The sequence below is a fragment of the Canis lupus genome, chromosome 6, assembly GCF_011100685.1.
Source record: "Canis lupus familiaris isolate Mischka breed German Shepherd chromosome 6, alternate assembly UU_Cfam_GSD_1.0, whole genome shotgun sequence".
NCBI classification, from domain to species: domain Eukaryota; kingdom Metazoa; phylum Chordata; class Mammalia; order Carnivora; family Canidae; genus Canis; species Canis lupus.
This window is the reverse complement of record NC_049227.1, coordinates 77378612-77405928: the sequence shown is the minus strand read 5'-3', so window position 1 is coordinate 77405928 and position 27317 is coordinate 77378612. Positions and strand designations below refer to the sequence as shown.

The window sequence follows — 27317 nt, the reverse complement described above, 5'->3', positions numbered from 1 at the left end:
CCGTGGGGAGGCCAATGTGGGACTCGGTCCCAGGACCCCGGGGGCTCACCCTGGGCCGAAGGCAGATGCTCCACTGCCGAGCCCCCCAGGTGCCTCAGTAATGGTATATTTTACAACTCTTAGCTTGACGGGGTACAGAGCCGGTAGTCTTTAGATTGCTTGTTTGTTTTAAGGGAAAGGGAACTACTGTTCACTGGGGCACGTCGGCTGCATGTTCTATTTGAGGCACTTTACACATGTGAGTTCATTTGAGCTCTCAAAGATGTCAGGGACAGAGTACGATTCTCATTTTATAAATACGGAAACTTCATGTCAAAGAGATTAAAATTTTTAATGTCACACGGCTGGTAAGTAACGGAGCCACAGTTAGAACCCAGTGCTGTATGATCCAAATATTTATGTTCGTTCAACGTGCATTGTAGGTCCTGTACGTTATGTTGGCGATTATTTTGGCTATAAATATGAATATGACAATTGACATCAGCTCAATGGTTTAAAAAATCCCTAGCAGGGATCTGTACCGGTAAATGTATGCTTCTTAAGTTTATGCCTAGTATCACTTTATATTTGACATTATAAAGCCATAAATATTCAGTAGACTCCAATCCCTTTTGAGAATCCCAGGGACTAATACGAGCTGCGTCAGAGGAGACCTGCAGATGGCACTGCTGCCCGTGTCACCAACACCACACTTACTAATAGTTTGAACAAAAACAAAACAAAAGATAGTCATTTTAGGAATTATCCAACAGTGAACCCGAAAGTTAGATTCAACCAACACTTGGGTGATTTATAAACTGTGTAATCCCGTCCAATTTATGGCCTGATGTGGAGACTTAATTTTCAAGGGAACGAAGAGTATGACGCTGGATGATGTTCTAGTCTAGCAGTAGGTGGATTACAAGTCCTCGTGGAGGGGACACAAGAATACCAAGCTGGGAAGAGAAAGGAATCTGGACCCCGCTTGCACCTGAGGTGCCGCTTGACAGATCGGCTCATTAGGCTCGCGGGAGAGACGGAGCCTGCTAAACTCTAAGGATGGATGCAGCCTTTAGAATTTCCAGGTAGCCTGGAAGCTGATGAAAATCCACAAACACAAAAGTCTGAGACACTGGGCAGAGTGAACAAGAATGGCAGGTCTTAGTCATTGCAGTTTTAGCTTCACCACGAACTTTCAGGAAAAACCATCATCAGTCTTTAATCCTAACCAATGGTAAACGTTTTAGAAGACAAAGAGAGCTACTTTGTTTTGAGTCACTGGGAGATGTAAAGTTCTGGAGAAAGAGCTCAAGATTTTCATAGGGTTGATGCTGGTTGACAAGACTATGGGTGATTTAAACGTTCATTCCCAAATCATCTACAACAGACATTATTTTTTAACAAGAGAAGTTAAAATTAGTAAACACTAAAGAAATAACTGAAAATTGGTTTTCACCACCTCTCCTCGCTCTGCCCTCTCTCTCATATTAACACAAATCCTTCCCCCCACCTTACTCCCCACTGCCTGCCTTTTTTTTTTTTTTTTTTTTGTCATTTTAGTGCTAGGGATCCTCGGTGCTCCGCACAGGCCTCCATTCAGAGGAGGTTATACCTCCTCTTCAGAATCAACCCATATTCAGTGACTGGTTTATGGAAAGGTACAAAGGCCCAGCCCTTTCTCGGAGTTTGGGACAATTCTGAAGAGTCAGCTCCGCTTCAGAGCCCCTCGGGGGTCAGCTGAGGCCTCTGTTGCAACTGCATCGCGGTTTAACTTTTTCTTTTAACCCCATCTCACCCCTGTCACTTTCTTCTACGTGTTTTTGAGTTTACTTCCCAGTAACCTCCTGTGCAAATATTTGTCTCAAAATATGGGGAATATGTGACCTAGGGGAGAACTAAGACCAGTCCCAGGAAGATGACTCTACTGTGGAGCTGGCTCAGCCGATGGCTGGCCCGTAAGGAGGGAACATCATTGGCGGCTGGGAAAGGGCTGATAGTCCCTGCCTAAAGTTTTGTGGTGCTCAACTGCCCCCGACCCTCAGCCAGGATGGCCAATCTAAAATGGTATCATTCAGTTGTTCTCTGGGTTTGCAGGTTTTTGCAAGAATTCTACTGTCACTTTTATTTTTCTGTATAAAATGTTTTTCTCTGGATGCTCTATCAACAGTATTCAGCAATCTGGTTATATGTGTCTTGGTGGAGTTTTGTTTCTTTTGCTGGAGGTTATATGAGCTTCTGTGGGCTTATGATCTTCATCACATTTAGAAAAAATGGAGCCATTACTTGTGGCCAGTAATTTTTATGTCCTCCTTGTTCTTTCAGGGACATGAAGGGGAGGGGTGGGGTCTTGGGGGGGGGGGAGTTATTCGGGAGGGGCGAGGGAGTGATTTAGGGGGGGGAGGGAGGGAGTGTATTTTTTATCTTTCTTTATTCTTGTTCTTATTTCTTTCTTTGTTTATTTCTCTTCTTTTTTCTTTCTTTTCTTTTCTTTCTTTCTTTCTTTTTCTTTCTTTTCTTTCTTCTCTTTCTTTTTTTTTTTTAAGATTTGAGAGAGACAGAGACAGAGAGAGCAACACACATGTGTGCATGCAAGTGGGGAGAGAGGCAGAGGGAGAATCCTTAAGCAGACTCCCCACTGAGTGAGGAGACTGTCGTGGGGCTGGATCCCTCAACTGACCAATGGGATCATGACCTGAACCAGAACCAGAGTTGGACCCTAACCCAACTGTGCCCCTCCAGGCTCCTATTGCATGCATTATTCAATGTCATACTTTCCCACAGCTCACTGAGGCTTTGTACTTTTATTTTTTTCAGTTTTGTTTCTTCTTTATTTTGGGTAGGGTCTATGGGTTTTTCAAGTTTACAGACCTTTTCTTTTGCTGTGCCTAATTTGCTCTTAATTTCATTACACAGATTTTTCATTTGGGGTATTGTATTTTTAATCTTTACAGCTTCTATTTGGATCTTTTTGATATCTTCCATTCTATCACTATATTCTCTATTTCCTTTGTATTCTACAATATACTTATAATAATTATTTAAAGTGTTTGTTAATTCCATTATCTCTGTCATTCCTGGTATGTTTCTATTGACTGATCTTTTCCTCTGGTCGTGGGGAATAGATTTTCTGTTCCTTTGCATGTCTGGTAATTTTTCTTTTCTTTTTATTATTATTTTTCTATTGAAGTGTATTGGCAAAAGACATACTACTTTCAGATACACAGCATAATGTTCAATATTGTATCTATTATGAAATGATTGCATAAAAGCTCATGTCTAGTAATTTTTTATTAGATGCTGGACATTGTTGAATGCTGGCTTTTGTTGAATTTTTAAAAGTGTGGAGCTTTGTGAACAGTGCAGGTCCAAGCTGGGGGAGCCTATGAAATTTGGAGATTTGGAGCTCAGTCACAGGCTGGGTGAACACAGTTTGGATGGAAACTAGGGAGAGAAAAGTGACGGACTACTTTTCTGTGAGGCTCAATGAAGAGTGGGGGTGTAAACTTTCAGCTCCAGGGCTAGAGAAGAGGGCACCACCATTTTCATCCCCCCCCATTGGTGCTCAAAGTCTTCAGGGAGCAAAACACCACATAGTAGAATCCAGAGCCACTTACACTGAGCCCTGCCCCTGGCCAGGGAGGCACATTTCTACACTGCAAAGGCACCTGAGAATCAGCACAAGCCCCACCTCCAGAATACTGGCAGGAACAAATGGCTAGCACCACGGTTACTGATCATGGAGAACTGCAAAACTTTAGCTCTTGGGGGAAATAGTATATAGCATTCATGTTTTTAAGATGATTCTTTAGTCTTCCAGTTTTATTTTTTCAGCTATTTTCTTTTTTCTTCCTTTTTAATTTTTAAAATTTTTATTTATATATCTATATATACTTTACTTTTGGCTTCCTTTTTTTTTTTTTAAGATTTTATTTATTCATGAAAGACAGAGAGAGAGAGAGAGAGAGAGAGAGAGGCAGAGACACAGGCTGCAGGAGAAGCAGGCTCCCCACGGGAAGCCTGATGCGGGACTCAATCCCGGGACTCTAGGATCACACCCTGAGCTGAAGGCGACACTTAACCATTGAGCCACCTAGGCATCCTGGCTTCCTTTCATTGTATTTTATTTTATTTCATTTTATATTGTATATATATGTTTTTCTTTCTCTCCTATTTTGGGACCTAGATTCTTTTAACAAGCAGACCAAAATACACCCAGGGTCTGGTTTATTATTTTGTTCTGTCTTGTTTCTTGTTTTGACTTTTTCTTATTTTTTTTTCTGTTGTTGTTGTTGTTGTTGCCTTTTCTCTTTCTTCTGTTCTTGTTTGGACATAATAAGATGGAGAAATTCACCCCAAAAGAAAGAACAGGAGGTAGTAGTCACTGCCAGGGAATAAATCAATATGGATAGAAGTAAAATGTCTAAACTAGAATTTAAAACAATGATTATAAAGATGCTAACTGGGCTTGGGAAAAAGCATAGAAGACACTAGAGAATCCCTTACTCTAGAAATAAAAGAACTAAAATTGAATCAGGCAGAAATTAAAAATGCTGTTGCAGGATTTCCTTTTCCTTTGGTGCCCGCAGCTCTTGGTCACAATGCTTCGAAGAATGAAGAGGTAGACCAAACAGAGTGGTGGGCAGCAAAAAAAGGCTTATTGAGTGACGGTAAAGTTTATCAAATAACAGAGTACATGGCTCCCGAAGAGGGAGGGGACCTGAGAGAGTTGCCATGGGAGTTTCTAACGTCTAGGGGTTTTCTGCGCTTGCTGGCAGGCTGTTTTAATCTGATTAACCCCCATGAGCCAGGCATCCAATCGTGATTTTGTCATCTACCTATCACCTATCCTATTGAATTCTCACAACAATCCTAAAAGAGAGGTACTAGTATAATCTTTACCAATAGATAAGGAATGTAGAATTCTGAGCAGTTAAGTAATTTGTCTGAGGTTACACAGTACAGCACAGTAAAATTCAAATCTGACTCCACAATTCATGTTATTAAACTGTTACATCAATTTTGTGATCTCAGTTGCATGCACGTTAGTGCAGATAAAAAGTTACTATGTCTTTACATATTTATGTATTTAATATCAATAAATACAAAAATTAAATTGTTATAAATTCCACAATTTTTACCTCGATATGCAACAGAATTCACATTACAAATCCTTACTCAAAAAATTTTTATTTATTTATTTGTTTATGTATTTATTTATTTTTATTTATTTATTTGAGAGACAGAGAGTGAGAAAGACAGCACAACGAGAGTAGGGGCAGAGGGAGAGGGAGAGAGAGTATCTCAAGCAGGCCTCACACCCAGAGCAGAGCCTGAAGTGGGGCTAGATCTCAAAACCTTGAGATCATGACCTGAGCTGAAATAAGAGTTAGACCTTAACAGACTGAATCGCCTAGGCACCCCATTACACATCTTTAAATAGGAAAAGTTGTATTATACAAACACCTTGAAAAAAGATCTAATTTGGTTCTTTAACTTTATAGCTAAGGGCAAAAGAATAGTTATCATTTTCTGTCTAGGTTTTTAATAAAAAAATAGTAATTACAAATGAAACACTGTCATTTTATATAGCATTACATTACATTGAGAAATCAAGTTATTGAATAGCAAGTGTCTATTACATTCCAGACACTATGTACATGTCTTTACACACAAGGAATGGATATTAAACAATCTTGGAGTAAAATATGGAAGAAAAACTGCTTCAAGTTGGTACTTGGTCAGCAAAGCAGAAATATGAATAATTTTGTGGTAAGATGATAAGCATTTAAAATTTGCATTTTCTTCCTATGAAATAAAGCCAGTGTGCCAGCAGCTTGGCATTTACTTAAATGCTTATAAAAATGTTTAGAGACTGATTCTTAAAGTTGGCTGAATATTGGAATTGCCCAGAAAGTTTGAAAAATACTGATCCCTATATACCATCTCTTAAAATTTGGATTTAATTGATACAAGGTAGGGCCTGAGCCTATAGTCTTAAAACTTTCCAGGAGATTCTAACATGCAACCGTTTGAAAACATTAGCTTAGAGAAGTATTATTACGTAACTAAGGAGCTCAGTCTTCAGCTGTAGGCCTTTGCCCGACTTGATTTCAGGGGATATATTGTTATTTTAAGTATCTGGTAGGTACATCTCCCTTGATTAGAAAATAAATAAAGGAAGAGATTTTTGTGATTCATTCAACACTGTCTCTCCATATTGGAAAAATAAAAGGCACATAGTAATTGCTACATAAATATCTTTTGAATGAATACACGATTGCCTTATACTTCTTTTACACCACAATCTTCTAGTGCATACATGAACATAAGGTTGCAAAAGATATTTATTGAAAAACTGAATGACTGAAGCAGTTGAGATAAATGTTTAAAGCAAATTGAAGACTTACATGCACGTATCTTAAAAACACACACATATGTAAATAGATCAAAAGTAGAAAAATAGTATACAAAAGAATGCAACATTTAGCATAGAGGATTCACTGGATTTTCCAATATTCTTCACATTTTTATACTTAGAAACAAAAGTACCCCTTAACAACTAGTACTTTAGCCAATATTCACAAGCACATGTGCAGATAAAGTTAATTTCTTTTAAAAACAGAATTACAGCTTAATCTTGATGAACATGCCAGTCTTTAAAATTCAAGTAAGTGAAATTTTGGCACATCCCACAACAACTTTTACAGGTGTTGTTTGTTTCTGGTTAAAGTGTCTGGTACCACTTTTGTTATTTGCTCTCAGTTGAGACGTATTAGTTTCTTACCAGTCTTACATTGATAAAAAAAATTACTTTGGTACCTCTTTATATATATATATATTTTATTTACAAAAACCTTATTAATAAATAGACTTCTTTTATAGAAGCTCGATTCTTAGATATGGCTTCATTTACCAAAGTTCCACAAGTATTACACCATGATTTTTAATTCAGTATCTTAGACTACGAAACTTTGTTTTTTTTAAAATTAGCATAGGTTGTTTGATTGTAGGTTTGTCAGCAAAAAGTACTGCTTCGCTCTCCATGGTGGGAAATCTTTTCTGATATATCAAGGGATATTCCTTCTGAAACTTAAAAGTGAGGTAAGAAATTAGAGGGTCTTTCACATTTATTATCCTAGCTGAAATCCAGTGTTCAACATTTTAGAAGAATTCAGTGCCTTTCTCAAACATGTATTTCAGAAGTGAGAATCCTTTCAATTTATCCTGTCCTCCCTTTGCTTTCTCATATATGAAAGGTATAATGTAAGATTTCTTAGATCCAAGTTAGCATTAATGGTCTAGGATTCTCTTGGGATGTATTCTCCTCCTAAATTCCAGATCTTCTTCCTTCCCATTGGTAACCTCTACGAAGGTCAGAATGATCTAGTATATTTCCTATTTGAGTATCTCAGATCTGGAATTAAACTTTCCAGAGTCATGTTGCTACTGGATTTTGATGGAGATAAAAATGCTAAATGGTAAAAATGAGCCAGTAAAAAGCTATGTATTATAATCAAAATGTTGTATTGGTTTTCCCAAACTAACCTAAACTATAATCATTAGAAGTTAAGAAAGAGTATCTGTTATTACTATTTTTATTATTCAGGATAAAGAGTAAAGACAGGCAGGTAGGCTATACAGGTGGCCTATATATATAGTATCTAAAATCTAAACATTAAAATGAGAAATTAGATTCTAATTGTTATTAAATAACAATCAGCAAGAGCATATTGAAAAATATTTACATGATTGAGACATTATTCATTCCCTTACCTGTTTTAGTTTTTTCCTTTTTTCCTTTAGAGGCAAACTCTTGTTTTTAATAATATTCTCCAAAAGTTCTGTAATTGCAGCTTGTGAGGTAGACACTTTTTGTTCATCAAACTCCTGAGCACTAATTTGTCTACAGTATGAATACGTTGGCAAAGGAACAATCAGTCCATCTCCAGGATTTTTAATCTGTTGTGAACAAAATGATATAGTCCAAGTCTATTTATTCTGTTCATGTTCCTATTTGCTGAGGGTTCTTTTGATGAGATTTAGTATCGATTTGCCACCAAACATTAAACAATTCAGGGAAACTGTATAATATACTACTGTATTATGCAGTAGAGTAACAGATAAATCCCAGAATCTAAAGACCCACAATCTACGAGCTTTGTAGCCTTCATTAAATTATTTTGCTTCTCTTAGTCTGTTTCCTCATCTGTAAAATGGGGATTACATGAGATAATGTATATATAGTGCTTAGCACAGAATAAATATTAAGTAAAGGCATCCATCATCATTATTGCCATTAACCGCCCATTTTATTCTTTTAACTACAAAACAACAAAAATAGAGTGACGTTTTAATTCACTTTAAAACATTAATGTTCTGACACAGTATTAGTATTCCTTTACTGTTTTTGAGGTGTAGGAGCATGGACAGATACTGTAGCATCTGCTGACAACCGAAGGAAATTGTAAGGATTATTACGAGAAGCCATGGCAATGTTTGGATGGTACCTATGGAAAGAAACATGAATATATATGCCGGGAAGCCAAAGATTGGATATAATAGACATCTATTGTTATTAGCTACTCAGCATTCTCCTTCTCTCCCTCTCGTAATGGTTCCTTCCCATTCCAGCTCCACTATCCTCACCGTTTCTTTTTCTTTTTTAAAGATTCTATGTATTTGAGAGCTAGAGAGAGTATGAGCACGTGAGGAGAAGCAGAGGAGAGGGACAAGCAGGCTGTACACGGAGTATGGAGCCCGATGGCGGGCTTGATCTCACGACCCTGAGATCATGACCTGAGGTGAAATCAAGAGTCAGATACTTAACTGACTGAGCCACCCAGGTGCCCTGTCCTCACCTTTTTTGAAGAACAAGTTCCCTTCCAATCTATGTAGAGCCAGAGTATGGCGCTGTCCCCAACGCACTCACCCTCAATCATGTAAAGGATGTGTATTTAGTCTAGGTTGGGCCAGAGTCCATGTGAAGAACTTTTCAAATTGGTAGGTGAAGGGGTAGTTCTTTTCTTCTTTAAATTAAAAATATAAGTCTGTGACTTAAAGGCTTTAATCAGCCACAAGCCCTGTATCATGTGGAAGAGCCATTTGTTAACTACAGGAGCACAATGGAAATAAGAGATGAAAAGACAGAAACAGCTTTATTGCTATTTGAGTCTCTAGATTCTGTCTATATTCCTGACTTTTAGAGGTTGTTTATGTGAGCTGATAAAGTCTTCCTTTTAATTAGGCTAGTTTGAGATGAATTTGCCACTTGTAACTGACTAAGGCAGAGAATTTTAAGATTTACAATACATACATAGCCCTTTCTTAAGTAGTCAAGATGTTTATCCACTGCAGCCTGTAAGTAAGAGGGTACTTGAAGAATTTCCTGGTGATGATCCATTAAGAAAGAAACTAATCTTGTAGCAAGAAGCTCATCAAGATCCACTTCTTCAGCACAGCACAGCACACATCGAGAAAACGTGTGTATCATCTAGAAACATATTAAAAAGACATGAATTCAAAAAAACCTAAGGCTTTATATAAATAAGAGTATCAGTAATTTTTGGATATCTATCATGCTGAAGTACTGAGATAAAGTGATAAGCAGGCTTCAGCTTAAAAATAAGGACAATTAATTACATTAGAAAGTGAAGAATCTGTATTCTTTTTAAAGTACTTAAGTATTTCCTTAATAGAATTCCAAAGGATCATAAAAGACTTCGTTTTTTCTTTAATTTTGTCACAATTTTATTGTAAATACCACGGGTTCTCTTAGTGTCATATAGATATGTCACTTAAAGAATGTTAAAGAACAATGACTTGTTACAAGAAATTAACCCATAAAACACAAGCCAGGAGAACACATAACACGTAAACATTAGTGGTTATGAGGTTGGTAGCATTTAGCTCTTGGAACTCTGGAAAACAGCTTTTAATCCTTATTCCATCAGTCTTTAAAGACAATGCATATTTATTTTCCATCATAAAGAATCTTCAAATCCTGGGATAAATTTTGTATTTCAAAATTCATGTACTCTCATTCATACTCATATTACCCATGAAGTATGATATACACAAACACATACCTCATTCTAAAATAGTTATCAGAATTCTGTTTTAAGTATTTTGTAGATAATAGATGAGGAACCCATGTATTGAACTGAAATATTTTTGGTTTTATTCCTACACATCAGACGTTTTTACCTCTCCCCTTCCAAGATTCAGTCCTCAGCTTTTTATTCTTCTTTCCTAGCTTTAGAGCTCATTTATTGTCAAAGCTCCAACTACCACTTTTCTCCAAACAATGCCTTCTGCCCTGGTCTTTCTTCATCAGGCTCACGTTCCTAATAGTCTGTTGGATAAATTTCAGTTGATGTCGTATAAACTCAAACTCAAGAAGTGTAAAACTGAAATTATCTCCTTACTAATCATGTCTCTTAAAATATATTCCCCTACAAACTCCTCTCTGCTTTCTAATGGTGTCACAATTACCCAAGAATAATTCTTCCTCTTTACATCGGGTCTATCATCGTTAAAGAACCGTCCCTACTGAGAATAGAGCTCAGCTCCAGATTCCTCGCTGCAGCAACACCATTTTAAGCTGCACCGAGGGAGTGGCAGCTCTTGAAGAGAGAGAGGGAGAAGGAGAGAGATAGAGAGATTAGATACTATTTTAAGCTCATTTCCAATCAATATCTGTATAAAATGCTTCCACTCTCATCCTCTTATGGAGTCTGAGGCTGCTTCACAGTAGTTTGTCCCAATTTCTTGCCCACAGTGATGTGCTACCCTAATTCATGTATTTCATCAAATACAACCTTCCCACTACCACAATATTCCTATTAATTCTCTCCTTCACAGAGTATGGTGCCCTTATGCTTTTTTAACTGTGCCTGTATCTCCTTTTCCTTCTCCACTGAACAGAATTGGCACAAAGCAGTGGAATATGGTCAGAGAGTCTGGGTCAATTATTATCAAGTGTTAGGAGTGAAGAGGCAAAGCCATCAGACAAGATAAAGATCAGGATATGAAAGGATAGCATACTGGGCACAAAGGATTAATGCACCAACATTCTGCTAGTAGGAAACAGACTTTTAAGAGCCTATCTATCCAGAGAATCTAGGATTTTGAGACCACAGTATCACTCAGGTAGTACTTTTGGATGATTTTCTTTTCTTTTTTTAGTGTATGAACCAGGGCTTATTCTTTCCTTAAGAAATCAACTTACCAGTGATCTTGTACCCATTGCATCATGCAGTGGGGGCATATCAACATTTTGACTCATTCGGGAAATCATGCGCATTAAAAGTTGAAGCTTTCTACGATTTGGTGGGGGAAGTAACAAACAACATAACTGTAGTGCATCGATGGCAACCCTCTCTATATGAGGTTGCAGCAAACCTAGAAGGCAAAATTACACCCCACCCCCGCAAGAAATCATCAATGACACCAGTCGCTTTCACACTATGAGCATACACAATTACATAAAGAATAGTCATATAAATACTAAAATAATAATAATAATTAACTATTCCTAGAAATTTCCACATTCCTCAATAGCATGGTAAGATTCTCATTATTTTCTTCATGACCTATTTGAATATTAATTAATATCCTTTACCTACTACAACTGAAGTGACTCTGAAGTTAAAATGAAGTAAAAGAAAATAAGTGCTTTAGGTAAGTAGAATAAATATTGGTTGTGCCATGACAGTCTTTTACAAGAAAAACTTTTCCTTTTGCAGGAAAAATATAAAGCAGTTTTAGAGAAGAAAAGACAGGCAAACAGAACAGTTAGTAGACACTAAACGTTAATATCACATGCATTGAAAGCATCAACCTTACTTTGTGTGCCAGTCAACACAGAAGCAGCTGGAGGTAAAGAATTTTCTGAAAGTTCTACTGTACTTTTGCAGAGTCTCTTATTGATTGTGGTACTAGACTCTCCGAGTTCACTTTCCATAGCTGTTTGCACACTTGTGCTGCCTTGTCCAAGATCTGGTTTCATGATAATTTCTGCCACTGGCATATTGATAGAACTATTCCTTTTTGTACTACTTCTTAAAAGTAAACTCTGAGATCTACAAAGTTGTTTTGACTTGCATTTCCCATTACATAACTCCTCTTGGTCTTCAACAGTCAAAGTAGAGGTTCTCTTAAAACCAACAGAGAGTGACTTCTGATTACTTTCCTCTGAATGAAGATTCGTTAGGGATTCCTGTTTGATCTTAGGCTCTAAAAGCTGCTCATTATTTTGTCCTATATTCAGAACAGATTGATGGAAGGCACTGAAGATCTCTTTACTTGAACTCCCTGGTAAGTCTGTAATTCCTTCTAAAGAATAGCACCTTGGTTTGATGTTAGAGGACAGAGCATGCATACTACTTAAGCCTATTAAATTATGACAACTTCCTCCCACTATAGCATTAGCACTGGCTCTTCTATCTTTAAAATCAACTAGCTGCATTTTCTTAGCACATTTTTCTTGAAATCCTTGATCACTTATCTGCAGTCTCTTAGTAGTATCTGATTCTTCTTTGTTTTTGTCTTTATGAAGTAGACTGAGAAGAAGACACTCTGTTGATTTGAAGGAATTCAAATTGTTTAAGCGAAGGATTTTTGAAGACTGTGGATCATCTTGGATTTTATGTATCCCACTGGGTCTATCTGAAACTGTGACGTAGCCACAAACAACTACCAGGAAATGAAACAAAAATTAAGATGCAACTGTGTGATGGTAGACAAAAATAAAACAATAGTAAAGTTAAAAAAAAATAAAGCATCACTATAGTATACTTTGTTAGTATAGTACAAATAGCAGTTGCTTAATTCAGAAGCCACTTAAATAGGACACATGCAACATTCAGTTACAAAGTGCAAGACTGGCTAGAGGTTTTCCAACTTGTGATATAAATAACTTTAAAATCTATTTCAACAATCTAAATTATGAGTCAAATACATTAAACAATAACTGGTTTCAGTCTATGTGTATTAGAAAGCTCTTAATCATAAGACAACTACTATACAATAAAACTTACATATTTGGTCCTTGTCTCTAGTACCTGGTATACTGCTCATAAGATGATTGGAATTTCCAGAGTGATAGGAGTTTCTTGTTATTTATAATGCACCTATTTGAATACACCTGAGTTTATACTAATGAGGTAACTTAGGGCTGGTCTTACCTAGAAGGTTGGAACTTTCAGCCTACCTCAGACCTCCCTAGAGAGGGGAATGTGGGCTGAAGAATGAGCACAATCACCAATGACCAATGATCTAATCAATCATGCCTATGTAATTAAACCTCAATAGAAACTCTGAAATAACAAGACTAAGGGAGCTTATGGGCTGGTAAACATATGGACATGGTTGGGGGGATGGCATTCCTGGAGACGGCATGGAAGCTCTGCACAGCCCTTACTCCCACATCTTGCCCTGTATACTCCTTCCATATGGCTGTTCCTGACTTGTATCCTTTATAAAAACTGGCACTCATCAAATAAACCAGTTTCCAGAGTTCTGTGAGTTTTAATCAATTAGGAAGCCCAAGGAATGTTGTGGGAATTCCCAAACTGGTAGTTAGTTGGGCAGCAGTGTGTGTAACCCTGTGGACCTCATTTATACCTGGTACCTGAATGGATGGCAGTCCTGTGGAGCTGAGCCTTTCATCTGTAGAGTTTGCATTAACTCTGGGTGGTTATTATCAGGACTGGATGATTTTGTCACTAACTTGTGGCGTCTGGTCTAACTTTGATAGGTAGTCAGTGTCAGAAATGAAGTGAATTGTAGAACACATAAATGATATGGAGAACAAATATTGGATGACATATTTGAATTATTGGAAAACAACATAACAGGAACCAAAGTATTCCCAAAGTTTAAAATAATTCAGAGCATGAAAAAAAAATTCATAGCGTGCCACCTTCATATTTACCTACACTTTTAGATCTTTTAATTTATGGGAGACTTGAAAATGTTAATAAAACAAATTTAAATAATAAGTAAAAATACATACATACCCAAAATGCTTACAAATAATTCATAATATTCAAAGGTAAGCAGAGGTTCAGGGAGATCTAGAAAATAATCTGCTATTGTTCTGAATACATCTCGTTCAAATCCAACATAAGTTGGATTATTCAGATCATTACTTCTTGGCCCTAAGAAATAGGAAGCAAAAAACAATAGGTAAAATATATTTTATTTTAAATAAAATTTCATTTTGGTATTTATTTATTTATTTATTTTAATTTTATTTATTTATTCATGAAAGACACAGAGAGAGAGGCAGAGACACACGCAGAGGGAGAAGCAGGCTCCATGCAGGGAGCCCAATGCGGGACTTGATCCCGGGGACCCCGGGGTCATGACCAGAGCCAAAGGCAGAAAGATGCTCAACCACTAAGCCATGCAGACACCCCTATTTTAAATAAAAATTTAAATATACTTATAAAAAGTACAAAACCTTTAACCCATGAAGGAGCAAAGTTTAACAAATTCTGTCACAATTCAAAACTTTAGAGTTGTGTATATCTCATTCTTTCTCACTATGTTTTCATTAGAAATCACTGCAAACAACTATTAGCATTTTGTTTTAATATTTATAGACCTGAACACTGTATATAAGGCAAAATTTGAAATCTATTTTAAAGTATTAAGGTTATTTAATAAGATTTTATTTTAAATCATTTATAAAACAAAGAATATTTAGATAATACAAATAATTCTTCCAAATTATCTTTTGTAAATTTACATTTTCATGAACAAATTTTGCCTGACACAAAGCATCCATTGATTTAAATAATGTCTTTACATTCCCATTTCATTAGCTTAGTGATCTTGAAAGAATCACTCCTGCTAGTTAGTGTTTTACGGAGGAGTAAGATCTGACCTCATGTTACAGATGAGAAAACTGAAGCTCAGAGTAACTTGCCTAAGATGAAAGAGGCATTGGTGGCAAAGCTTGAGCCAGAACTTAAGAGCAGTGTAAAGTGACAGCAAGACCCAGGGCCCTGAGGTCTATTAATAATAGAAGTTCCCCTGTACGGACCAGAATTTATAGAGGTGAAGCTAATAATTACTGACTTAGAAACGTTAGCTTCTGGCTCACTAATTTAGTAGTTTCCAAAAGCTGATCTGGGAATCTTCACTGTAAGAATCTTCTGAGGTGTGTTCGATCAACTGAATGAAACTGCCTAAGGAATCAATCTCTGGCTGGCTTCCCTCGTTACTGTGAAACACACTCAGCTTTGAGAGTCACTATTCTATCTTTCAAGTTAAAAATCTTTCCCTTTCCAAACCCAAATAATCTCTCAACTTCTCTGTCTTCCAATTTTTTTTTCTTAAGATTTTGTTTATTTATCCATCGGAGATACAGAGAGAGGCAGAGACACAGGCAGAGGGAGAAGCAGGCTCCCTACAGGGAGCCCAACGCAGCACCCGATCCCAGGACCCCGGGGTCACGCCCTGTGCCGAAGGCAGACACTCAACCGTGGAGCCCCCCAGGCGTCCCTATCTTCAAATTTCTGTATCACCAGACAAATGTTACACACACTGGAAAAGGATTAAAGAAAACAAATCCTACACATTTAATAGCTTAAAGGCTGGTAGGGATTTTGTGTAGAGCAAAATAAACATCTTTTTAAAGAGGGTAAGAAAAATTATTAATATGTAGAATAAAAAAATTTGATAATCAGTACAAAATTTTCTAAGACCAAACACTTTTACTAGAATTAAAATTACAGTTTATAGTTAGAGGATCTAGGTTTGAATCCATAACTCTTTATAGATCAGACTTTCAAAAACCTTACTTTCTCTTCTAGAAAAAAACTGGGGAGAATATATTAATCACTGATTCCCGTATGTTACAGGATTACCATAGGGAATTAAATAATAACTGAGTCTAAATACTACCTCTGGCTAGATACGTTGTTAAACTGGAATCTAGTATTGTATCTTTGGTATCATTTAGGTTTAACATGGACTAGTAAGAAAGGGAAGGAAAAAAAAGAAAGCCCTCAACATGGAATGTCATGAAATCCCTGAAAGTGTGAATATCTGAGTGGCAAACCATGAGCCAAGGTAGGAGACCTTACAGTTAAAATCTTAACCTCAATTTGATAAATAAAATCTTTCTTTCACTTACATTATTTACTGTATTGCTACCAATTCTGTTATTTTGTCATATTGACACCCAGTGGACAACAAGGGAATATATACCCATCTTGAACATTATTAAAACACTCATTTCATAAGAACTGGAAAAATCCTTTTGTAACAAAACTATCAACACATAAATTTAACTTTTGATGATTTAGAAGCACATATTTCTGCATAATTTTAAAATAGATTTTAAAGCAATTAGTGTTTGGTACTTGAACTAGGGTCTCAAAAATCAATAATCACTGATCATTATGGAGAAAGCTTGATGAACAAAATGCTAAAAAAAAAAAAAAAAAGATCTGCTGATTAGTGACAGATCATTTTATCCCCCATAAACATAAAAGTCCCATTAATAGTCTTTACGGAGTTACAAGCATGTCATGAAGCACTTCAGTGCGGAAGCCTCGTATGATGGCAACAGGGCTGAGGCGGATAGCACGCGACTTTAGTTCTGGTGGAACCTTTCCGGCTTCTAAGAGCTACGCTGCCTACAAGCTGCTTCTTGAACTCTATTGGCCTCACTAAGGCAACAGATGTGGGTTACATCTACAAGGTCGTTAAGATCCACTAGCCTGTGATTTTATGATTTATGAAAACTGAGCCATAAATGATGGGCTTGAGTTATAAAACCACCATCTGCAGAGAAAAAGCGAAGGACTCTATAGCATATTCCACACGCACAGAAATATAATCAGTTCCACTAGACTGTCCTTTAAACATCAAGAGAAATTGGCAAACTCTAAGTTTATCAGGACCTCTATAAATTATTTTTAAAATTCCTTTACTTCTTATTAAATATGATGAATAGAGAACACATATATATACATACATATTTTGCTTGTTTACTTACAATTTGCCAGGCACTTCATGGCAGATAACACCCAGTGAGGAAGGTCGTCTATACAAAAAAAATTTATATTGCTTAGTAAATCACACTATTTTTGATAGTATATTAAAACTTTACACTAATTATACCCAAAAACATATATACACACTTATGTATATATATGCATGTTACCAGGATTAAAAATCTGAGTATTAGGGTGCATCCACAGTGACGCTTACTTGTTAAATCTTCCATTAGCCACTACCTGAAATATGCTGCCTAAAATCTAGCAGTTCTTTGATGCCAACATAAAAGCCATACTTTACTTGAAAAGTTTACGGTTATAAAGAACAGAAAGTTTGAATAAGAGAATATTCTGTTAAGTGATTTTAGGTAATGAAAGAAGGGACTGGACCAGAGCTAGATGCATATGCAACAAAGTTCTTAAGTTTTTGCTTTCGTTCTTGCCAACAGGAAAAAACTCAAGTAATGCGTGGCAGTTAATTCTACAGGCAGCAACTGATTATAAAAAATGAGGCAACACTTTTGAGATTTACTGACACATTTCTTGAAATGCTAAGTTTTGTAGCACATCTGGCTTGAATTATATTCCTCATTTTTCCATCTTATACCTAAAATTAATACATTATAAAAGTATATGTAATAAAGTCAGTAATCTTTAAAATATCAGCTTTCAGACTTTGGGCTTATTTTATTGTGTGTTAACTCAGTTTTGCATGTATGTCCTGACCCACGTAAATTTATATGTAACTACTCATGTAAGCTCCAGGAAGGCATGACCATTTCTCTCTTATCACTAAATCTTTAGCATAATATTAGCCTGATACACTGGGGGTCCTCACTAAAATGTAGTTAATCAATAATTTTATATGCATACCTTGTGGGCGTCTAGTCCTGCCATCCAAAAATTTATGCATAAATCCACTCAGTAGCTAAAATAATGGTATGAATAATATTCACTTAAAATGATTACTAAAGGGGTGCCGGCGGCTCAGTCAGTTAAATGTCTGCCTTCTGCTTGGGTCATGATCCCAGGGTCCTGGGATCGAGCCCCACTCTGGGCTCCTGCTTGATGGGGAGCCTGCTTCTCCCTCTCCCTCTGCCCTTCCTTCTGTTTGTGCTGCTCCCCCTGCTTGTGTGCTCTCTGTCAAGTAAATACATTAAATCTTTAAAAAATAAATAAGAGGAGTACTAAAGCACCTATGATAAAACAACAATCTCCCCTCGATGGTCTCTCAGTTAAAGTATTGTGCTTTCTATATTTTGAGTCTCTCTGCACCCCTCCTAGAGCTGCAATCTATGTTGGCAAGTTTAAAAGATATTCCAACTTCTGTCATTGATACCAACCTGATTTGTCTTGCAGTATAACTATTCCGTGTTTGCTTGTATTGGTCATGTTGTACATTACGTACTGAGGAACTACTTGCTTTGGATTTACGACTTCTTCTAGGGATGGCACACCTAAAATGGTTTGCAGGCTAAACAGAAGAAACAATATAAACTTCTTTTTCTCCATAAAATTAAGTGGAATAGGATATAAATATGAAAGAGTAAGAATGGCAAACGAAGCCATCAGAATATTTCTCTCTTAAACCAAACTTACAAGGTTTATATTTAGTATCCATTTTCAAATATATTTATCTTAGTAACCTTGAAAGGATTCCAATATAAGACCCCAAACTATAGCTATAGCTTTGATTCAAAGAAAAAATAAACCACACTGTAAACATTCTATTTCTATTATACTAGAACTATAGCAAGAATATTTATTAAGAAACACATCTGGGTTACATCCTAAGCCTTTTTGCATTTGTATATCTTGATAAAAATGTCAAATTAACATACTAAACACCTCTGGAACTTTGTTAGGGCTTAGCTTTAGCTTACTAGATCAGAATAACAGATCTCCAAACTTCTTCAACATCTTCCCGGCTTATCTCTCTATTATCAACTGAGTTTTCTTGATCTTCATGGATTATTTTATGGTTCATTTTCTCTATATTTTCCTGGAAAAAAATTACTTTGGTTTAATATGTTATGCTCGAATTAAGGAAATCCTGAGCTGGTGTAATTCCTAGTATTTCGTAATTCTATTGGTAAACAGTCTACTGTGAGGCTATAAGCAGGTGTCAGCTGGAGAAATAATGTTAACATACGGTAATAGAGCTCTCACTCATAGCTGCCCTTACTACCCTCAAATCAATTTAAAAAAAAAAAGTCTTAAATTACAAATACTATTTCAACTATGTTTCACTACCATTTTTATAATTATTCCTATGGGTTCTATTATTGTACGATAAAATTATACACATATTTTTGGAAAATAATGTAGGTTAAGAGACTTCAGTATTGGCTTCAAAGATTTATATACTTTTAATGATTTTATAATTAAGTACATGGTAATTATATTTAAATTAGTAATTAGTAAAATGGATATTTTACCTGAGAGAAATGTAATCCAAGTTTTTTAGGAGTTCTACGAGATAAATTTCGTAATTTAAAAATGCTATCTTTATCTTTGGAAAAGTTTTCTATGCTGTTTTTTCTCAATTCTGGATGCCTTCGTGGAAGACTTTTAAGCGGAGAATTTGCAGGAAATCTGGTGTGAGAATAATAAGCACTTAAATAACGTGAGATCAGAAACAGATTTTTAATGCCTGTTTATCTAAAAAAAAAAATACGTCACAAAAAGAACTGAATTTATTTATATTCTCAAGGAATAAAGATTCTACATAAATCGATTTTCCCAGTAAACCTTTAAAAAATATTTTGTTTCCTACTTACCTTAATATACTGTACATACATATTTTAACTTTTATATCTGAATAATTCAGAGTTACTTGGATCAATTCTGTTGAAGACTAGTTACATTTTCTAGATTTCTTTGATAAGCTATATAATTTATAAATATTTTCTGGGTTTTGTTGCTTGTTCTGATTTCCAGACCTTGTCTCTGTTACTCTTTTTGATTATAATGCTTTTTCCCCCTGCTCCAGTATAATAAAATATTTCAGATACAAAAAAGTACAGAAAATATAAACATCCATGTATGTAATCATCAATCGAGCAATTGTTAACATTTTACTAAAGACTTCATTATTATTTTTTGAAAAAGCAAAGAATTTCTTTGCTTTTTCTATTTTTCTCTCTTTTTTAGGGAAGCCATTAACTTGCAGTTAGTATATTTCCTTCTTGCTCATGTTTTTATATTTTTAATATACATAATATAGGGTTTGGTGTATTGTATCTTACACATTAAAAATATGCAAAAGTTTTTAGTGATCTCAGAAATTCTTTCTATTCCACAGTCCTAAAAATATTTTTTTTTATATTCCTTCATAAGAGTTTCATTTTCATATTTAGGTATTTATTTATTTTTAAAGATCTTATTTATTCATGAGAGAGACAGAAAGAGGCAGAGACACAGGCACAGGGAAAAGCAGGCTCCCTGCAAAGAGCCTGATGTGGGACTCGATCCTGGGACCCTGGATCATGACCCGAGCCAAAGGCAGATGCTCAACCACTGAGCCACCCAGGTGCCCTTCATATTTAGGTATTAATCCATGTATAACTTATACCAATTTCCCATATACAGTTGATCCTTGAACATGGGTTTGAGCAGTGCAGCTCATTTATACACAATTAAAAAAAAATACAGTATAGTAGGGGCGCCTGGGTGGCTCAGTCAGCTAAGCATCTGCCTCCGGCTGAGGTAACGATCCCAGGGGCCTGGGATTGAGCCCCATATTGGGCTTCCTGCTCTGTGTAGAGCCTGCTTCTCCCTCCGCCCGCCGTTCCCCATTTGTGCTCTCTCTCAGTTGGAGGTTCTCTTTTGCTTAGGTCATGAGTGACAATACAAAGGCTGCATTGGAGAATTGCTTGTATAGATCTCATAGGCTTGTTTTGAGAATTATTATATATGAACATGCCTGAAACAGTGGTTGGCACAAAGTACAAGGTGTTAACTATATCTATGTAGATCTCAGAAAACGATAATCCTTACTTGTAGAAACTCATTGTCAAATAAATTAATAAAATCTTTTAAAAAAGTATATAGTACAATATGTTGGAAGTGTTCTCTTCCTTAGGATTTTAATGACATTTTCTTTTTTCTAGTTTCCTTTACTGTAAGAATACAATTTATAATACATATAACATACAAAATGGGGCAGCCCAGGTGGCTCAGCAGTTTAGCGCTGCCTTCAGCCCAGGGCATCATCATGGAGGCCCGGGATGAGTCCCGCATCGGACTCCCTGCGTGGAGCCTGCTTCTCCCTCTGCCTGTGTCTCTGCCTCTCTCTCTCTCTCTGTGTCTCTCATGAATAAATAAATAAACTCTTTTAAAAAAAAAACCATACAAAATGTGTGCTGGTTATGTATGTTATTAATAAGGCTTCTGGTCAACAGTAGGCTATTAGTAAAGTTTTGGGGGAGTCAAAAATTAAAAGTTATATGTAGATTTTCAACCATGCAAGGAGTCAGTACCTGTAACCCCTGCATTATTCAAGGATCAACCGTATGTATGGGTTTGTTTTATTAGTACTTAATTGCTTTAAGCCCAGATATCAAATAGGGCAATTCTCCCCTCCTCACCTCAAAATAGCCTTGAACTTTTATATTACTAAATGAACTTCAGAATCTGCTTGTCAAACTCTAAAAAAAAATTAAATGGAGTTTTGAATGAAAATGCGCTGAATTTACATGTCAATCTAGGGAAAAATGACTTATTTATGATAGTAAGTCTTTTGATTCATCAGCAGGCTATCTTCCTCCACTTACTACCTTCAATATAATTTTATACTTTTGTCCAGTAAGGCCTTACACATTTTTGGTAAAGTTTATTTCTAAGTACTTTATAATTTTGTTATCAATGTAAAACACCAGAGGCAGAGAAACTAGTTGAAGAATTACGGAGAATTCCAGGTAAGAGAGAAAAATGGTCTAACAAAAAGAACCATCAGAGTGGATGGACAGATAGAGAACTACTGAAGCAGTACAACAGACACGGTTTGTTAATTAAATATCACTTAAAGGGGAGAAGAAAAGAATCAAAGCAGCTCTAGGGGAGACAGTGCCATTCACTTAGGTGTGGATATAAGAAGACAGATTTAGGTTAAGAGATGACACTGACTTTTCTGTTATATCTGAAATGCCTAATGGGCAAAAAAAATGGGTCTAAAGCCCAGGAGATATATTTGGGTTGGAAGTTTGAAAGTTATAAGGAGCGTAGGTGAAGACATGGCAAGAGATTGCCCAGGGAGAGAGGTGAAGCGAAGGTAAGCCTGGGGCCTTGAGAACCAGTAACAGCCCCCTGATGACTAACAGCAAAGGTGCTCACAGAGGCCACTGAGCAGCAGCTGAGAGAGGACGGATTTGTAGAGAGTCACACAAAATGAACTGTCCATATGCTTGTTATTGCAGTTTAGTTGTCCAGCATAAATCATCTTTGATACATAGGCAAGAATCAGCTTCCAAGACATTTCATTTGAACAGGACTAATTTTGCAGAGAAAAAAATGCAGGGGTTTAAGAATCCAAGGACCTTGTGACCTGTGTCCTGTGTGCGTGAGAGAAAAAGCAATTGTGCTGGCCTGAGGGAGTCAAGAGGCTCCACCTCCACCGGGAAAGGCACAGTAGCAAGGTCGGGGGAGTAACCTGACAAAGGTCTACAGTGTTTCAAGGTGGAGGAACCTATGTCAGAGCCATCTAACAGGATTTAATGAAGCCTGGTTTCAGGGCTTCATCTCATAGCTCCCAAAAAGGAGCTAATACCTATCCTGTTTAACTATCTAGGGACTGAATAAGAAAACATGTGAATCATAAAGCAGGGCTTCTGATACATGTAAATCCTTAATAAAAATTTGCTACTATTTATTTTACCACATGTATTCTTAGATTATATAAGGTTGTATGTTACTTGAATACAAGGACCTGTGAAAATTTGTCTTATGGTTCTTAAATCTGTGAAACTAAAGGTTAATTACAATTTGTTCTTGAAATGGTATAGACTTCAGAATATGTAGAAGTGATAATATCTCATTCTTTTTTGTCCCAATGGTTATTTTATTAACATATAACATTTAAAAGTCTTAATTGTGCAGCAATTAACTTTAACTTCTAAGTGCTTTTAATTGCACTAAGAGCAGTACGTTTTATAAAGAAGACATTATTTCTTCCGAAGAAACTGCAATTTTGGGAAAAGTATTATGGAAGTGGAGTTAAATTTTATCAAATAATTCAGTTTTGCAAATTATTTATCTGTTCAGTACCTGAATAGCTGACTGTTGTCATCAAGATTTTCTGATCCCCATCTGCCTTTGATATCTTCAATTACATGATTCTTAAGGAATTTTCTCAACAGTTGGAGAGTCTGTTGCCTTGTAACTTCAGGACCAAAATTGTTATTATTTCTTAATAGGTCATAAAGCCAATCCACTGCTTCTTCTGCTGTAAAACAATTGCCATATTTTTTAAAGTGTTGCCTGTGTTTTCGTAGAGGCATTCCTGCTCGGAAAGATGTGGTAATTTCATTCCACTGCAGAAAGAAAATATATAGATTTTAAAATTAACAAAGAATATCTTACCGATTTGAAACAAATCAAAGAAAATTATTTTATTTCATCTGATTACATCATAAAAATTCATGAAGAAATCATTCATCCTATTTACTACAGAAAATTTTGTATCTTGTATTGATTTTTCTTTATTAATCCTAGTATTGTACTAGTGTTTCTTTGTAATAGTTTTTGACTAAAAGGCTAGTTGGCCTATTTAGGAAACCTGCAAATAATGAAAGACTGCAATGAACCTGCCTCTTAGTGTTTAACAGGGAAGACATTCTTTTTTTTTTTTTTTTACACCTCAACTAATATGAGTAAAATGCTAGTTGCATTTGTGTCAGACACTGCTTTACATTCATTAGTTCACTTTCATTCTCACGATTCTATGAATAGGTACTAAGGTGGGGGGGGGATAATCGCATCACTCTAATGGAGAAATCCTATCTTAGGGGTCAAGACCTCTGACCTCTAATCCCAACTCTGCCCCACAGCTATGTCATCACTCATCTGAACTTCGCGGCCCCCACGCCCACAGCACAAAATTTAAGAGTCGAAAACACAGAATTCTTTCCTTCCCACCTCCTCGTGCTACGTTTACTTGGCCCAGAAACCCACGGAGCCGTGGCTCGGCCAGGGACCCAGACCAGAGGCCCTTGCACAGCGTGTCCTCCGGGATGTCCTCCCCGGGGCGTGGGCGTCCCGAGCCCCACGTTACCAATGTGGAAACTGAGGCTCAGGGAGTGAGGTCGCCCTCTAGGGCTCCTACCCAGTGGCGCTGCGCCCTCTTGGACTGAAAATGTCGATGCACAAAGACCCGGCGGAGTACAAGAGCGCTGCCCGCCAGCCGCGGCCGCCGCCCGGCCCTGGATCCGCGGGGGGGCCCGACTGTGCTTCTGGGCCTAGCTTTAAAAGGTGCGGCTGTGCCCAGAGCAGGTGGGTCGGTACCGCCCGCCTCCAGGTAGCAGGTGCAGCGGCGCCAAGCTGTGCCCCTCGGGCTGACTCCTCGGCTGTCCCCCCTGCGCTGTGTTCCTCGGCCTGTCCCACCCCCCGGCCTGTCCCCCCCCCGGGCTGTCCCCCTCCAGCTCTCCCCCTGGACTGTCCCCCCGGCCTGTCCCCCCGGGCTGTCCCCCTCCAGCTCTCCCCCCGGGCTGTCCCCCTCCAGCTCTCCCCCTGGACTGTCCCCCTGGCCTGTCCCCCTGGCCTGTCCCCCCGGGCTGTCCCCCTGGACTGTCCCCCCCAGCTGTCCCCCTCCAGCTGTCCCCCCTGGACTGTCCCCCCCAGCTGTTCCCCCCGGGCTGTCCCCCTCCAGCTGTCCCCCTGGACTGTCCCCCCCAACTGTCCCCCCGGCCTGTCCCCCCCAGCTGTCCCCCCCGGGCTGTCCCCCTCCAGCTGTCCCCCTTGGACTGTCCCCCCCAGCTGTCCCCCCAGCTGTTCCCCCCGGGCTGTCCCCCTCCAGCTGTCCCCCTGGACTGTCCCCCCGGCCTGTCCCCCCCAGCTGTCCCCCCGGGCTGTCCCCCTCCAGCTGTCCCCCTGGACTGTCCCCCCCAACTGTCCCCCCGGCCTGTCCCCCTGGACTGTCCCCCCCAGCTGTCCCCCCCGGGCTGTCCCCCTCCAGCTGTCCCCCCTGGACTGTCCCCCCGGGCTGTCCCCCTCCAGCTGTCCCCCTGGACTGTCCCCCTGGACTGTCCCCCTGGCCTGTCCCCCTGGACTGTCCCCCTGAGCTGTCCCCCCCAGGCTGTCCCCCTCCAGCTGTCCCCCCTGGACTGTCCCCCCCAGCTGTCCCCCCCGGGCTGTCCCCCTCCAGCTGTCCCCCTGGACTGTCCCCCTGGACTGTCCCCCAGGCCTGTCCCCCTGGACTGTCCCCCCCAGCTGTCCCCCCCGGGCTGTCCCCCTCCAGCTGTCCCCCCTGGACTGTCCCCCCCAGCTGTCCCCCCCGGGCTGTCCCCCTCCAGCTGTCCCCCTGGACTGTCCCCCTGGACTGTCCCCCCGGCCTGTCCCCCTGGACTGTCCCCCCCAGCTGTCCCCCCCGGGCTGTCACCCTCCAGCTGTCCCCCCTGGACTGTCCCCCCCAGCTGTCCCCCCCGGGCTGTCCCCCTCCAGCTGTCCCCCTGGACTGTCCCCCTGGACTGTCCCCCTGGCCTGTCCCCCTGGACTGTCCCCCCCAGCTGTCCCCCCCAGGCTGTCCCCCTCCAGCTGTCCCCCCTGGACTGTCCCCCCCAGCTGTCCCCCCCGGGCTGTCCCCCCCGGCCTGTCCCCCTGGACTGTCCCCCCCGGGCTGTCCCCCCCCAGCTGTCCCCCCGGCCTGTCCCCCCCGGCCTGTCCCCCTGGACTGTCCCCCCCAGCTGTCCCCCCCGGGCTGTCCCCCCCCAGCTGTCCCCCCGGCCTGTCCCCCCCGGCCTGTCCCCCTGGACTGTCCCCCCCAGCTGTCCCCCCCCAGCTGTCCCCCCCGGGCTGTCCTCCTCCAGCTGTCCCCCCGGCCTGTCCCCCTGGACTGTCCCCCCAGCTGTCCCCCCCGGGCTGTCCCCCCCCAGCTGTCCCCCCGGCCTGTCCCCCCTGGCCTGTCCCCCTGGACTGTCCCCCCCAGCTGTCCCCCCCCAGCTGTCCCCCCCGGGCTGTCCTCCTCCAGCTGTCCCCCCGGCCTGTCCCCCTGGACTGTCCCCCCAGCTGTCCCCCCCGGGCTGTCCCCCTCCAGCTGTCCTTCCTGGCCTGTCCCCCTCCAGCTGTCCCCTCCGGCCGTCCCCCCTCCGGCTGTCCCCCCCCGCCCCCCCCCCCCCCCGCTGTCCCCCGGGCCGACCCCCTCTGCCACCTCCGGGTACCGGGTCCGTCTCCGGGGCGCAGGGCCGAGGGCGTGGCGAGGCCGGGCGGGGAGCGGTGCCGTGGGAGGGTCGAGCCCTCGGGGCGCGCGGGGGCCGCGGGCCGGGTCCCCCCTCCCCCGCCGGGGCTGGACTTACCAGTCTGGTGGCCCGGTACGGCCCGGGGGGCACAGCCCGGCCCTCCATGCGGCCCGTCAGCGCGCCCCGCGGGGCATGGCGGGGGGGCGGGGCCCGGGGGAGCCGGGGGAGCGGAGGGGAGCCGGGGGAGCCGGGGGAGCCGGGGGCCGGGGGGTCAGGGGGCCGGGGAGCCGCGGGCCCAGCGCAACCGTCCTCCGCGCCGCGGGTTTGAACTGCGCTGGGGCTGCGCTGATTGGCCGGCCGCGGGGTCACGTGGGGCGGGGCCTTCCCGGGGGGCGGGGCTGCGGCCGGGGCGGGGCGGGGCGGGGTCCGGAGCGGGGACCCGGACGGCGACGGGGGCGGGGACGGGGACCCGGACGGGGACGGGGACGGGGGCGGGGAGGTCGCGGTTCCCCCCGCAGCGTGGGGCGCCCGGTCCCTCCCGAGCTGCGCGCGGCGCGGCCTGGGGGGAGGAAGGAGCCACCCTCGGGGGAAGAGGCGGGGGGAGCGCGAGCCCGGTCCTGCAGCCGCCCCGACCTGGGTGCCGGGCTGGGTGTGGGGCTGGGTGCGGGGCTGGGTGCCGGGCTCAGTGGGAGGCTGAGTGCGGGGCTGGGTGCGGGGCTGGGTGCCGGGCTGGGTGCGGGGCTGGGTGCGGGGCTGGGTGCGGGGCTGGGTGTGGGGCTGGGTGTGGGGCTGGGTGCCGGGCTCAGTGGGAGGCTGAGTGCTGGGCTGGGTGCGGGGCTGGGTGCTGGGCTCAGTGGGAGGCTGCGTGCGGGGCTGGGTGCGGGGCTGTAGCCAGAGCGTCGCGGGGCGGGGGCGCCGAGTGTCACCGCCCTTGGGC

General features: G+C 41.0%; 1 protein-coding gene across 5 annotated transcripts; it reads right to left on the bottom strand.

The window, feature by feature from the left end:
• Positions 1–4236: 4236 nt before the first annotated feature.
• Positions 4237–26598, bottom strand: DEPDC1 (DEP domain containing 1). 5 transcript variants are annotated; one of them, XM_038541692.1, is made up of 12 exons: positions 26498–26598; positions 23256–23521; positions 19430–19586; positions 18875–18993; positions 18335–18465; positions 16991–17038; positions 13998–14138; positions 11824–12672; positions 11207–11379; positions 9293–9469; positions 7753–7938; positions 4237–4292 (listed from the first exon to the last, which is right to left on the bottom strand). In XM_038541692.1, exons 1-12 carry the CDS (start codon positions 26543–26545, stop codon positions 4245–4247), a joined length of 2343 nt encoding a protein of 780 aa, XP_038397620.1. In that variant the 5' UTR covers positions 26546–26598; the 3' UTR covers positions 4237–4244. The 5 variants fall into 5 exon arrangements, with proteins under 5 accessions (XP_038397620.1, XP_038397621.1, XP_038397619.1 ...); XM_038541693.1 differs by lacking the exon at positions 4237–4292 and adding an exon at positions 4301–4360; XM_038541691.1 differs by lacking the exon at positions 4237–4292 and adding an exon at positions 5539–7068.
• Between the last annotated feature and the right edge of the window lie 719 nt (positions 26599–27317).

Bases quoted from the DNA above. Each gene is read 5' to 3' on its own strand.
- DEPDC1 (XM_038541691.1), bottom strand. From the start codon at position 26,545: ATGGAGGGCCGGGCTGTGCCCCCCGGGCCGTACCGGGCCACCAGACTG. The intron at 18,994-19,429 runs GTAAAATATCCA...ATTTTTTTCCAG, and splicing joins TTGGATTACATTTCTCTCAG to GAAAATATAGAGAAAATGAA. The intron at 12,673-13,997 runs GTATGTATGTAT...ATTTCCTGGTAG, and splicing joins ATTATTTGTAAGCATTTTGG to TTGTTTGTGGCTACGTCACA.